This window comes from Erythrolamprus reginae, chromosome 2 (genome assembly GCF_031021105.1).
Source record: "Erythrolamprus reginae isolate rEryReg1 chromosome 2, rEryReg1.hap1, whole genome shotgun sequence".
Classification (NCBI taxonomy): Eukaryota; Metazoa; Chordata; class Lepidosauria; order Squamata; family Dipsadidae; genus Erythrolamprus; species Erythrolamprus reginae.
The window spans coordinates 118,712,004-118,727,133 of record NC_091951.1 but is presented as its reverse complement, the minus strand read 5'-3'; the positions used below and the strand labels follow the sequence as shown (position 1 = coordinate 118,727,133).

Sequence of the window (15,130 nt, the reverse complement as noted above, 5' to 3'; positions counted from 1 at the left end):
TATTTGCTTTTACATTGATTTCTATGGGAAAAATTGCTTCTACTTACAAACTTTTCTACTTAAGAACCTGGTTATGGAACGAATTAAGTTCTTAAGTAGAGGTACCACTGTATACATATTATTCTATTCTATTCTATTCTATTCTATTCTATTCTGCCAGGAGTCTTCAAACCAGGCAGCTTTAAGACTTGTGGACTTCTGGAAGTTGAAGTCCACAAGTTTTAAAGCTGCCAAGTTTGAAGACCCCTGTATTAAGCAATCATATGATAACATCAGGTAAAAGCTGATCAATGTAGTGTTATTTTCACAGTAGTGATTTATAGCATATTTTGGAGTAATCCAAATCATTGTTATGTCAAAATAGCAGTAATGAAAACAGAAGTTCTATCACGTCAGCAGTGCCTGGGTGAGATTATGAAGAGTGTGACAAGGCTGAGGGGGAAAATGGGAGGAATTATAGACATGAACAATCAACAGGTGGCAGAGAGATCAGTAGCTACTTATAAATAGCAGCTCAGCTTAGGTTACAGAAAGCCTAAAAAGAAAAGATTTAAAACTATCCAAGATATTTTGTTTTGTTTTATTTATTTGGTTTATATGCCCCCCCCCAATCCTGTAGGACTCAAGGCAGCTTACAACAATAAAACCATACAATAAAATTGAATTAAAATATTAAACAATAAAACCATTAATCTAATCAATCAATATTTATAACAATAAAACAATACAATCATACACTCACACATACCAATCGAACCAAAACTAAGATGTTAACATGCACGGCCCCCAGGCCTGCCAGAAGAGGTCTTCAAGGCTTTTTGGAAGGCCAGTAGGGTGGGAGCAGTACGGACATCGGGAGGTAGTTGGTTCCAAAGAGACTGGGCCACCACAGAGAAGGCCCTCTCCTGCTGGCCTGCCAACCTGCATTGCTTAGTTGATGGGACCCGGAGAAGGCCAATGCTGTGGGATCTAATTGGTCTCTGGGAGGTATGCGGCAAGAGATGTCCCATGAATTGTCTGGTCCTAAGCTATGTAGGGCTTTATAGGTGATAACCAACATCTTGAATTTTGACCAGTGACCAATTGGTAGCCAGTGCAGCATGCGGGGCATTGGTGTTATGTTGGTGTACTTAGTACACCCACAACCACTCGCATGGCTGCGTTCTAGACTAACCGCAGTCTCCCAACACTCTTCAAAGGTAGTCCCATGTAGAGTGTATTGCAATAATCAAGACATGAGGTGATGAGGCTTTTATGTACTCAATTATAAATGAGGGCTGAAGTTTCCTATCACCGTTTCCCCACATTCTGGGGAACGATGGCATTAAAAACCCTTATGGGAATCTGGGTGCTTTTTGCTTCCTTGCTCAAGACCTGCATTAGTGACCTTTTCAAAGATTCTGTCTACAGTGATCCCCCGATCATTGCGAGGGTTCCGTTCCAGGACCCCTCGCAATGATCGGTTTTTCGCAATATAGTGGTGCGGAAGTAAAAACACCATCTACGCATGTGCGCCCTTTTTTTTCCATGGCGCATGTGCAGATGTTTTTTACTTCCGCACCTGGGAAGACCCCCGCCCAACAGCTGAGGAGCCGCCTGCCCACCGCCGCTGGTGCCGCCGCCGCTTGTCCGGCCACCGCTCGTGCCGCCGCTGCTCGTGCTGCCGCCACTCGTCCGGCCGCCGCTCGTGCCGCCGCCGCTCGTGCCGCCGCCGCTCGTGCCACCGCTGCTGAGGAGGAGCGAGAGGAGCAACAAAGTCCCGCGCAAGTGCATCTTCTCCAGGCGGGGGCAAGAGCGGCGGGGCGAGTCCGCAGGAAAAAAGCCGCGGGCGACCGAGCGGATCCTGCCGTTTGCGGCACTCGACGGGCAGGGGCATGAAGGATCTCCCCGCTGGCCTCGGGAGCGCGTGGGACGGTGGCGAGCCTAGGAAGACGAGGCGACGCCGGCTGCCATCGAGGTAGAGGAGGAAGCGGATCGGCGCTCCGCCCCGCCAGGGTTCCTCTCCATGAGGGCGTCCGCCGAGCTGCCCGTCTTCAATTCACCGTCTCACCCGGGCTCCCGATCCTGCTGGGCGGCAGGGAGACTCGGCAGGGAGCGCGCGCGTCCGGGACCCAGAGCGCCCTTGTGGCCGCCCATTCATGCCGCTCCGTCGCTGGCTTCCCCTCAGGAGACGCGCCTGAGTGGCCTTTTTGCTGTTCCTCTCAGGAGTTCTTGCGGGGGAAAAGCCGCTAGCCGGCTTTCGGAGCTCCTCCGGCGTCACCCGGCTTCTGGTAGAAGCCTTCTCTCTTTTTTTTCTTGCTGCTTTTCCTCGCCAAGCGCACGAAAAAAAAGAGAGAAGGCTTCTGCCAGAAGCCGGGTGACGGCGGAGGAGCTCCGAAAGCCGGCTAGCGGCTTTTCCCCCGCAAGAACTCTTGAGAGGAACAGAGAGGAACGGCAAAAAGGCCACTCAGGCGCGTCTCCTGAGGGGAAGCCAGCATGGCGAGCGACGGAGCGGCATGAATGGGCGGCCACAAGGGCGCTCTGGGTCCTGGACGCGCGCGCTCCCCGCCGAGTCTCCCCGCCGCCCAGCAGGATCGGGAGCCCGGGTGAGATGGTGAATTGAAGACGGGCAGCTCGGGCAGCTCGGCGGACGCTCTCATGGAGAGGAACCCTGGCGGGACGGAGCGCCAATCCGCTTCCTCCTCTACCTCGACAGCGGCCGGCGTCGCCTCGTCTTCCTAGGCTCGCCACCCTCCCACGCGCTCCCGAGGCCGGCGGAGAGATCCTTCATGCCCCTGCCCGCCGAGTGCCCCAAACGGCAGGATCCGCTCGGTCGCCCGCGGCTTTTTTCCTGCGGACTCGCCCCGCCGCTCTTGCCCCCGCCTGGAGAAGATGCACTTGCGTGGGACTTTGCTGCTCCTCTCGCTCCTCCTCAGCCGCGGGGAGAGGCGGGCATGTGGGCTGGCGGTATTGGGCTTGGTGGAAAGTCTGGGGGCAGCTGCAGCAACTCCCCTCCCGTGGCTGCTGTTGAGGCGGGAGCGGGGGCAGTCTCCGGCGCGCGGCTCTCTCCATTCTTCTCTTTCCCCCTCTCGGGCTCCGAATGCGGCGGCGGGAAGAGGAAACGAGAGCGCGAGCGAGCAAGAGGAGGGGGGGAAGCCCAGACGGGATGAACCGTTTCTTGGGTGGCGCGTGTGGAAAAGGGGAGCGAGGGGCCGGGCGGGTTGAGGGAATCAAAGAGGGGTGGGGGTGCTGCTCTGAGGCGCTCGGAAAGAGTTTTCGGAAGGCTCTCGTGTTACGGCGAAAGGGCGTGTGGAGAGCCTGATGTTGGCGGAATTGGGGACCAGCGAGGAGCCGAAGAAACCCGCTGCCCACAGAAAGGGGAAACACGGATGTTTGGCTCCTCGCTGCTGCTGGTGCGGCCGCTGCTTGTCCGAGCGCCCACCGCCCGCCCTTCGCCCGCCCACGCCGTTGCTCGCGCCACTCAGCTGGGAAGCGGCGCTGGGGTTTCCCCGCCGCCCACGCAAAGGGGAAACCCCGGCAAGAGGGGGAAGACCCAGGGAAGCCGCCCAGCAGCTGATCTGCCCGGCAAACTCCACCATCTACGCATGCGTGGCCATAGAAAGAAAATGGCACGCATGCGTAGATGGTGTTGTTTACTTCCGGGTTGAAAAATAGCGAAGTACCCTGTTCGCAATGGTTGGGGACGCAATAAACGGGGGATCACTGTATATGTCATTAGAGGTTAGTGGCTGATGAAGTTTCCAAATTATCTGAAAAAGGGGAGTGTAACTATTATACTTAGTCATGCACAAACCGAACATAAATTTCCTTTTTTGCAACACCTACCCCCATGCTTATTTATAAAGACGCAGTACACTGATTGCAGCCCAAGCAATATTTGCCACTATTATTAAGCCTAAAGCTAAAGCAAGAAATGGGTTTAAAATAATGAAAGCGAACTAAAGAACCTTTGTTGGATGAGTTCTTCTGACTTGAGCATTTCAGCAGTTTTTGAATATAACGTTTAAAATGATAAAGGAATTAAACACGTGAACTTGTTTACAAAATAAAGCAGTGTTTTAATAAGAAAAGGGGTTCAGTCTCATCTCTGACTACTTCAACTGTGAAATGGTTAGGTGTCAGTAGAAACATAGAAGCATAGAAGATTGACGGCAAAAAAAGACCTCATGGTCCATGTAGTGGTAGCCCTTATACTATTTCCTATTTCCTGTATATCCATTTTAGGATGTATCCATCCTACGATGGATATATGTTTATCCCAGGCATGTTTAACTTCAGTTTCTGTGGATTTACCAACCATGTCTGCTGGAAGTTTGTTCCAAGCATCTACTACTCTTACAGTAAAATAATATTTTCTCACGTTGCTTCTGATCTTTACCCCAACTAACCTCTTGTGCCCCCTTGTTCTTGTGTTCACTTTCCTATTAAAAACACTTCTCTCCTGAAATTTATTTAACCCTTTAACATATTTAAATGTTTCGGTCATGTCCCCCCTTTCTCTTCTGTCCTCCAGAATATACAGATTGAGTTCATTTAATCTTTCCTGGTACGTTTTATGCTTAAGACCTTCCGCTATTTTTGTAGCCCGTCTTTAGACCCATTCATTTTTATCAATGTCTTTTTGTAAATGAGGTTTCCAGAACTGAACACAGTATTTCAAATGTGGTCTCACCAGCGCTCTATACAGTGGGATCACAATCTCCCTCTTCCTGCTTGTTATACCTCTAGCTATGCAGCCAAGCATTCTACTTGCTTTCCCTACCGCCCGACCACACTGTTCACCCATTTTGAGACTGTCAGAAATCACTAACCCTGAATCTTTCTGTTTTGAGGTTTTTGTTAACACAGAACTGCCAATATAATACTCAGTATACAGTAAATAGTAACAAGGCATTTGAGATCCACAGGTCCCATCAAGTATCTCTGTCCTTGGATAATTGGTGCAAAAGAGTACTATTAAATTAATTCATACAAGTACATCTTTAGATGAATTTTTATAACTAACTTCTGGTGTTTGGGTTGTTTTTTATTTTTATTTTAAAAAATACTAATCCCAATAGGACGTGATTGAGAAATGTGAAGCATTTATGGCACTTCGTATTATATTCCAGTAGTGCTATTATATAGAATTGTTTGCACCCTTCACAACTTTATGGTATTAAGTTTGGATGGATTAAGCTAAGATGGGAAATAGAATTTAAGACTGTCCCAAGAAATGTTCAACACTGTTTCCAAATTAATAATATCTGGGGAAAGCTATTAAATTTTTTAAAGTTCTGATTATAGTATAAAATGTGTATACTATTTAGTATGTAGCTAGGGGGGATTATGGTAGTGTAACTCTAAAACATTTTTTTTTTAATTTGGAAAAATGACACCTAAAGAAGTCTGAGGATATAACCACAATATTTGGTTTATTACAATATCCTAAACCAAAATTAACAATCAACAGGTAGCAGAGAGATCAGTAACTATTTATAAATAGCAGCTCAGTTTAGGTTACAGAAAGCCTGAAAAGAAAAGATTTAAAACTATATTGTGACTTACTATTGTATGTAAACACATGTAAACCCAGTTGGTCCATTGGCTCATAAGAAATATCATTTAAAAAAAAAAGAAGTGTGTGTAGAATTGTGTAATTCTGTATCTACTTTTTTGTTCTAGCTTTTCCGCGTCTGAGAAAGAAGATTGTGCAGACAGCGAAGACGATAAAAAATCCTTAGAGAAGACTCACAGTCAAGAAGTTGAATTGTCTTCGTTCTCCCAAGAAAACAGTAAGAATTCTCAGCTGAAGCAAGAAATAAGTGAAAACTCGGAAGTGTCCAGTGATCCTGGGGAAACCCAATGTCAGTACCAAAAGGAAGAAGCTGCATCAGATCAATTGGAAAAGAGGACAGACAACTGCACAAACCCATTAGACAATGAAGGACCTCAATTTTTGAGTCAACAATTTGCAAATTTAAAAGTTCCGCAAAATGAACCGGAGCATCAATTTTCATTGCAAGATGCAGCTTTATCCATAGCTCAGTCAAAATCTCAGCAGGATCAAAAGAATGGTCATCTTGCAGTTGAGGTTATTGCGGAAGACAGATCCCTGATTGATATCCTCATGCCCCATCCCTCGAGAAAGACTGTTTATGATCTCATGGAAGGCCTTTTTCCTGTGAATGCTTCAGTGATAGGGAGGACTCACAGAAGGAATGGGGGAATTCAATCTGTCCAATTAAATGAGTAAGTTTATGAAGCACGGAACTTTAAATCGAATGTAAGGGTAGGGATAGATGTGTGCAGCACAATGGATGTTAACAACTCTGTGGACTGTTTGCAACTGGAAAAAATAATTTGGTGCATGAATGTCATAGGCACAGTCAGTGGAGAGCCACATTAATCTATTTTTATTTATTTATTTATTTAATTCATTTTTCCAATACACAAATACATAGGAAGAAAAAGAAAAAAAGAGGAGAGGATATATGAAAGGAAGAGAATAGAGGAGAGGAGAGGATATATGAAAGGAAGAGGAGAGGATATATGAAAGGAAGAGAATATATATGATAGATGAAAGAAAGGAAAGACAATTGGACAGGGGACGAAAGGCACACCAGTGCATTTATGTACGCCCCTTACTGGCCTCTTAGGAACCTGGAGAGATCAATCGTGGAGAGTCTAAGGAAGAAATGTTGGGGGTTAGGGGTTGACACAATTGAGTCCGGTAATGAGTTCCACGCTTCGATAACTCGATTGTTGAAATCATATTTTTTACAGTCAAGTTTGGAGTGGTTCGTATTAAGTTTGAATCTGTTGCATGCTTTTGTGTTGTTGCGGTTGAAGCTGAAGTAGTCATTGACCGGTAGGACGTTGCAGCATATGATCTTGTGGGCAATACTCAAATCGTGTTTTAGGCACCGTACTTCTAGGCTTTCTAGGCCCAGGATTGTTAGTCTATTTTCGTAGGATATTCTGTTTCGAGTGGAGGAGGGAAGGGCTCTTCTGGTGAAATATCTTTGGACATTTTCAAGAGTGTTGATGTCTGAGATGTGGTATGGGTTCCAGACAGATAATATGGCAAAAAAAACCCAAAAAAACCAGGAGTCTGGCAGTATTTGTTTCTGCTAACAAATTTGACTGAAACATTTGTGATTCTTTGGGAGTTTTGTTTTTGTCTTTACATGAACATCAGAAATACAGCATTTGTTAAAATATATAACACTATTTATTTATTTATTTATTTATTTATTTATTTATTTATTTATTTATTTATTTATTTTATTATTTTATTAATTGGATTTGTATGCCGCCCCTCTCCAAGGACTATCCTGAAGGAAGGGTTGTAGTTCAGTAGTTCAGGTTTTGTGTGTGGAAGGTCTGAAATTCAGTCAAAGTAAAATATATTGCATAAATGAATAAATAACCCTATCTTGGATCAGATAGTTTGCAGTGATGCTACAAGGAATTTTGGCAATTGTTTGACAGAAATGTCTGGTGTTTATACAGTCAACCTATTTTTTTTTTAATGTGCATGTAGGATCTAAGAGCTATGATGGCGCAGTGGTTAGAATGCTGTATTGCAAGCTAACTCTGCCCACTGTCAGGAGTTCGATCCTGACCAGCTCAAGATTGACTCATCCTTCCATCCTTCCGAGGTTGGTGAAATGAGGACCCAGGCTGTTGGGGCCAATATGCTGACTGTAAACTGCTTAGAGAATTCTATAAAGCACTGTGACGTGGCACATAACTAGTCTAAGTGCTATTGCTATTGCCATCTGGTGGAACTGCATGGTGCATGTTTGTTTCTTCCTTTATAGGATGTCCTCTTCCTCTCTTGCTGATATTATCTTTTTCCGTGATATTACCTCCAACTTTGAAAATACAACCTTATAGTACTAGCTTCAATCCCAAGACTGCAATACTAATACTAATACTAATACTAATACTAATACTAATACTAATACTAATACTAATACTAATACTAATACTAATACTAATTTATTAGATTTGTATGCCACTCCTCTCCGAGAACAAGGAGTGGCTCACAACAACAATACACCATATACAAATCTAATGTTAAAAAACAATTTAAAACCCTTATTATAAAAGAAAAACAATCACACAGCCTAACAGACCATACATAAAACCATAGTAGCTAGGGTTATATCAGTTTCCCCATGCCTGGCGACATTGGTGGGTCTTCAGGAGCTTTCAAAAGGCAAGGAGGGTGGCCGGGGCTGCCACAGAGAAGGCTCTTCCCCCGGGTCCCGTCAGACGGCTTTGTTTAGTCGACGGGACCCGGAGAAGGCCAACTCTGTGGGACCTAATCAGTCACTGGGATTCGTGCGGCAGAAGGCGGTCCCGAAGATATTCTGGTCCAATGCCATATAGGGCATTATAGATCATAACCAACACTTTGAATTGTGACCAGAAACTGATCGGCAGCCAAAAAAATAATTATTATTTCAGAACTCTTCTCACTATAAACACCTATCAATTAATAGGCAATATTGGGTGCCACCGTTGACTGGGTTCTTTTGGAGCTGGAAGTATATTTAAGTTTTCAATGATGGCAATCCTTCCCCAAAGACTAGAACTTCATCAAAGATCCATAGCCAACCATCTCCATCATTCTCCTCTTGAGTCTTGAGTGAAGGTATCATTTCTCTGGGATTTTGCTTCTCCTCCTCCTCCAGTAAATTGCATGTTAACTTTTCTTTTCCCCTTTTGACTTAGGAAGCAACAACCTCTCTGCATAGTCACTTCAACCGTACTCTCCAATTGTTGTCTCCAGCCACTCCCTTCCACAAGGCTCTTTGTAATTCACATTTTGTCTCCTTGTTCTCCCCTCATTTACCCCCTACTCTTTCTCTCACATTTTGATTACACCAGCAGCATAACCCCTGAAAGCTCTAGTCTTCAACATTTATTTACAAGGCTGGACCAATGGGCCCGCTGTCTACATCTGCTCTACAATTGTCCTGGATAGCAGCCAATTTAGCTCATCAGCCATTTTAACATTGCTGCACATCATGGGTAGAACTAAATTTCTTCTCCCCTTTTCTCTTTTTTCACTGGCTCATGCTAGCACAATGGCAGCCATATAAGTCCACTAAAAATTATATGCTACATTAGGAAAGCAAGGATTTCAATATTGTTCAGTGGTTTAGCAGTCAAAACATACCTATGTTGTAATGGGAAATATTGAAACAATCATATATCCTTCTGTCTCTGATATGCATTAGGTAGGATTGTGGATGTGGTACATATTTTTAAGGATTAATTTAAGTGCTTGGAAGAAAAATGATCTAGAATAATCTAAACCATTTATTTGAATAATAACTTCTCTATTGGCTAATTGCTTTTCACATGGTTTGGTTGATAATGTTCTGAATGTTTCATTTTTGCAGCCAAAGAAGCAATGAGTGTGGAACAGATCCATATCATGAAACTGCAAATGAGTTTGGATGCAGAACAGAAGAGGAGCTGTTTCATGTAAATCAAATCATGAATGAAAATAATGCCAATAAAGAAAGTCTTCCTGACGTAGACAGAATCACAAGTAGGAAAGTAAGTAGTTGAATGGTCTACTCACAGGAAAGTTCCCTTGAATTAAATAGAAATATTTTGTGCTAAATGCATATTGTGTTACTGGGAAAAAAATGAACAAAATCCTGTTGAAAATATATTTACTTAAAAGCAAAAATTATGAGGGGGCAAGCCATTTTGTCAGAACATCAGGTGAGGAATTATGAGCAGCGTTATCCCTAAACTGCGCTGTGCGCTATAGTGCAGGAGGTTTGAGACCTCCACACAGGAGTTTGCAACTCCCGCGCAGAGGTCCAACCAATTGGCCATTGGAAATGTTGCTGCTCTGCAACCATAGGGCAGTAACAGTTTCTCTCTAGTAAAGGCAGGAAAGAAAAGAGCCAATTGCAGGCCCACTTTCCTACCCGCCCCTTTAACTCTGGCAGCCAAACGGTCTTTCTTGTTCAGCTCGCCAGCTAAGGAGGTAAGTAAGCCCCTTACCACCGCCCACCTGATCCATAACCATGGAGGGGGGTGCGTCCATGGAGCCCGAATCTGGCCGGCGCCCACTGAGGGCCTCCCACCGCTGCCCCACTGCCCAGGCCCAGCTCCTTACCACCTGCTGCCGCCACCTTTCCCTCTGCCTCCGTCTCTGCCATAGCCTTCCCACTACCGGCCCACTGCTCAGGCCCAGCCACCGGCCTGCCATGGCCCTTCCGCTGCTGTAGCCCTCCTGCTGCCGCCCCGCTGCCCAGGACCAGCCACTGGCCCACCGCAGCCCTCCCGCTACTGGCCCGCCGCCCCGGCCCAGCCCCTTACTGCCTGCTGTCACTGGATCCAAAACCGTGTGTGTGTGTGTGTGGCCATGGAGCCCGAATTTGGCCATCACCCGCCGTCACCCTCCTGTCACCCAGGCCCAGCTCCTTGTCGCCTCTCTCTCTGCCTCCACCTCTGCCTTAGGGAGAGAGGGGAAGAGAAAGAAAGGAAAGAGAGAGAAAGAGGGAGAGAGAGAAAGAGAGAAGAGAGAAAGAAAGAGAGGGAGAGAGAGAGAGAGAGAAAGAGAGGGAGAGAACGCCTGTTGTGAGCTGCTCCGAGGTGTTGTGAGCCACTCCGGGTCTTCAGAGAGGGGTGGCATACAAGTCTAATAAATAATCATAATCATAATCATAATCATAATCATAATCATAATCATAATCATAATCATAATCATAATCATAATCATAATCATAATCATAATCATAATCATAATCATAATCATAATCATAATCATAATCATAATCATAATCATAATCATAATCATAATCATAATCATAATCATAATCATAATCATAATCATAATCATAATCATAATCATAAAACAACAACAACAATAATAAATACATTTATGAATATATTGGATGTTGATAATTAATGTTTTTGATCTGAGAATGATAGACTAAACTTAAAGTTCTCAAATACATATTGGTATTTCTAGAGGGAAAGATTTATAATTTGCAATGGCTGTTGTAAGAGGCTAATCTTAGGAAGTTTGGATGTTAAATGATTACTGTCTATTTGAAAATATAGTTGATGATGATCATGTTAATTTTAGTTGGAATTTTTGTATGCTAGTGATGTCAATAATTAGGCAACCAAAATGATATAATAACATAATAGGAAAGTGCCTTATTCTGCCCTGGCACCAACCGGGCCCCAAATAATTATGCAATAATTGGGTGACACTGACAACTGTGGAAAAATATAGGCCCTAAAAATTCATTCATTCATTCATTCATTCATTAATTCATTCATTTATTTTGGCTTCTATGCCACCCAGTCCCAAAGGACTCACCTAATGTGCCGCTCAGACACTATACGTTTCTACCCACACCGAAAAAAATTAGAGGGAACATTGATTATGGGTCCACTTTTATAAGACCGTAACGAATTTCCAATGCTTCACCTTCTTAAACTATAAAATACCGGTACTTTTCTTGTACCATTTTTTTCAGAAAAGAAAAAAAATATTTATTTATTATTTATTTATTATTGTGGTTTATAGGCCGCCCAACTCCTTCCAGACTCTGGATGGCAAACAACAATATAAAACAAAGTAAAAACAATTCTAAAACCCTTAATATTAAAACATTCATATCCATTTAGCCAGACAAGATGGAGTCCTTCACCGGCCCCAGGCTTGTTGACTAAGCCATGTTTTCACAGCTTTTCGGAAGCCCAGGAGGGTGGGGATCATGTGGATCTCAGGGGGGAGTTGATTCCATAAATCTGGAGCCACCACAGAGAAGGCCCTCCCACATAGTCCCGTCAGCCGACATTGTCTAGCTGAAGGCACCTTGAGAAGACCAACTCTGTGGGCCCTAACCGGCCACTGGGAGGTATGTGGCAGGAGGCGTCCCATACATAATCTGGTCCCAAGCCATGTACATAATCTGGTCCCAAGCCACATTTAAAGTTGATAACAAACACCTTGAATTGTGTCCGGAGACCGATTGGGAGTCAATGCAGCCCGTGGAGTGTTGGTGTGATGTGGGTGTACTTAGGTATAGCCATAACAGCTCATGCAGCTGTGTTTTGGACCAGTTGTAGTCTCTGGTCACTTTTCAAGGGTAACCCCATGTAGAGCGCATTGCAATAGCCGATATTAAATAGCCATCCAATAGTGGCTGAGTGACAGAGAAAAACAGGACAAATATTTTAAAGTAAAATGTTAGTTTATAATAGCTTTCCCAAAATGTGTGTCCTCTCTGATTGGTTGGATCAAAATGCTAGGGATTCCTAGGACTTCTGGTGGTGATGTGGGGCACTGCAGCTGGAGAAGGACAATTTCTGTCCTTTGAAGCTGTTTTTCTTTCGTGATTGAAGATCCTTTAAGTGCAAAGGTCTGGAGGACTAAGTGGAGAAAGAGGGGCATCCTGGGCAACAGCAAGGAAAAGGCTGGGGCGGTGGGCACCCTCCCTATCTGACGTGAAAACACTTATCTTTGTCATTGCAACTTGGTGGATCCGAAGCCACGACATACCACACAGAATGTGGAAGCAAAAATCTTAGCAGATTACATCTAACTCATTGAAAGAAGACTCTCACAATACTGGAAATAAGGTGACCCAACTACAAGGACCAAAAGAAACTCAGCGGCAAGAAAAAGAAGGAGGAGTTGGAAATTGGTGCTGAATTAAAGACCAAGAGAAGGCAGTGATTGGAGAGGGAGAAAGTCATTCCAGAAAGCATGAGATGAGGAGAGTAACAAGATAAAATCCGTGTAGAGGATCAGAAAAGAATGCCTCTTAATCATCTAGAGAGAGAGTCAGCAGGTCGCAATGCATAGGAGATCAGAAACTGAGCAAGGAGTGCAAAAAGTGGATGACTGTGTAGATTAATTGCAGAGTGACCCTTTGCCAGAAGGTCACTTCACTCTGCAATTTGCAGACAGAGCAAAAAAGGAACCAGAAACACCCGAAAAGAAAAACTGTGAAACCAGGATAGAATCAAAAACGAGCTGAGCAGTTGTGGACTCATCTAATATTTATTGGTATCAACATTGATATAACCCCTTTCTTCTTCTTTCTTAATGCTTCATTGCAATTTCTTCTCTTTCCCCTTCTCCTCTCGGCCTAACGTTTAGAAAATATTCCATGTATATACTGTCATTGCCATATCTCTTTATATATTAAGTGGCATTATATTTTTACAAATTGTGATTTCCTCCCTTCTACTAATCAATACTTCTGAAAACAGAAAAGATAGAAGGGTGCTATAGGACTAACATAAAGATATATATATATATACATAGATCTTAGGAGACTGTAAAGCCTCTTTTACTATTTGGTACTTTTAGTTAATATGTACTAATATAAGCATAAGGAGTATAATTGATTAAAAGTAGATAGAGTAAATAGATTTTAATTAAGTAGAGATTTATAATATACATATCACATATAATAACATTACATAGCTTTTATTACAGTTGATATTGTATTTATATATTGTACTCCTTCATAAGTTACTTATAATATCTACAATTCATATAACTGATTGACTGAATACTGTACTGTATCGTAGAATTTTTATATATTATTATCCACTTTCGATTGTATTAAAACAATTACAATAGAGATATTGAAGGTACAGGAATAAATCCCCTACCAGCCAACTTTCAATAGATGAAATGCTGACTACTGAAAAGTCAAAGGGCATATCAGTAATTCAGAATATGAATGCCACATGAACCATAGTGCAAGAAACGATGCTCAAATTACAAGAGGCAATATGCCAAAATCACACAGAATTAAAAATAGATATTTCAAAGTTAGACAATAAAATGGAATCTATACAGGGCACTATACAAAAAAATGAGCAACACATTAAGACAGTTGAAACAAAAACCAAGCAGAATTAGAGAAAAATAGAGAAGATGGACCAGAAACTGATAAACACTAGCAAAGAAATGGAACACTCATTAATAAATCTAGAAATGGATAGATCCTCCTATTTTTAAAGATTTCAAAATATACCGGAAACTAAAAATCAGGACCTCGGAGAACAAATGGCAGGGCTGATTGCAGAGACATTGCAGAAAGACAAAGGAGGTATTATTAATAAGATAGAAGAAGTCTATTGAATACAAACTATGCAAAACACCACCTCTTGCCCAGGGATGTTCACACTAGATTTGCTAGGAGGAAAGTAAGAGATAATGTGTATGCAATGAGAGGTGAATCATGGACATACAAAGATAAGGAAATTAATATATTAAAACAGATCCCGAGAAGGCTGTGAGAACAAAGAAGGGACTATAGATTTCTGGCTGCCATCTTAAATTTAAAAAACATAATGTTTAGGTGGATCATTCCAGAGGGAATGTTAATTTCATGGGAGGGGAGGTAGGTTAATGGGAACATCATGGAAAGGGTCCAAGAAATATATGACCAAGTCCTGGGCATAGAAGAAGAAACAGATAGTGGAGAAAAGTTAGAGACAACAAGCCAGGAAGAAAGGCAGGAAGAAGAAGAAGAGGAAGAGAGTGGAAAACCCAAACAATCTGAAGAACAAAATCAAAAGGCAAGGTGAGTCAAGACAAAGACACAAACAGCAGCAAAGGCAAAAAAAGTAACTAACTTTAAGGGATATCAAAATGCAAAAAGGAATTAAAATTGTCTCATTAAACAGCAGGGAAAAGAAGGAAAGTATTCACAAAATTTATTAAATTAAAAGCAGATATAATATGTTTACAAGAACTCCACATTAAACAAACAGAAAAAAAATACCTAGAATACCAAAAGTTAGGAGAGCTATACACATCATTGGGAGAGAGAGAAAAGAGAGGAGTAGCGATATATGTGAGAAGAGAAATTGAAGCTAAAGAAATATACACAGACCCCCTAAAGGAAGATAGGTAATGATCGAAATAAAAATAGGAGAAGATAAAATATTATTGGTGAATATATACATTGTGGCTCATCTGTGTTTCGCATACCTGGTCACAGATCCTGAGGATCAAGAGTTGGTTGTGGCATGGTACCATCGACCCATGAACCTGGCATCTAAGTCCGATAGTGAAGCGGTTGGAGAGGCTGAAAGCCAACCAGGGCCTTCTGCACCTCCCGAGGTGCACATG

The 15,130-nt window shown here is 42.9% G+C and overlaps 1 protein-coding gene across 3 annotated transcripts in view; it reads left to right on the top strand.

Annotated features, from left to right (window-relative positions):
* The window catches only part of SHROOM1 (shroom family member 1), a 61,334-nt gene that overhangs the window by 40,670 nt on the left and 5,534 nt on the right, over positions 1–15,130 (top strand). For all 3 annotated transcript variants that reach the window (XM_070739318.1, XM_070739316.1, XM_070739317.1), the window contains exons 4-5: positions 5,665–6,231; positions 9,399–9,558. In XM_070739318.1, the coding sequence (XP_070595419.1) occupies positions 5,665–6,231; positions 9,399–9,558 (727 nt within the window). The remainder of the gene's footprint in view (positions 1–5,664; positions 6,232–9,398; positions 9,559–15,130) is intronic.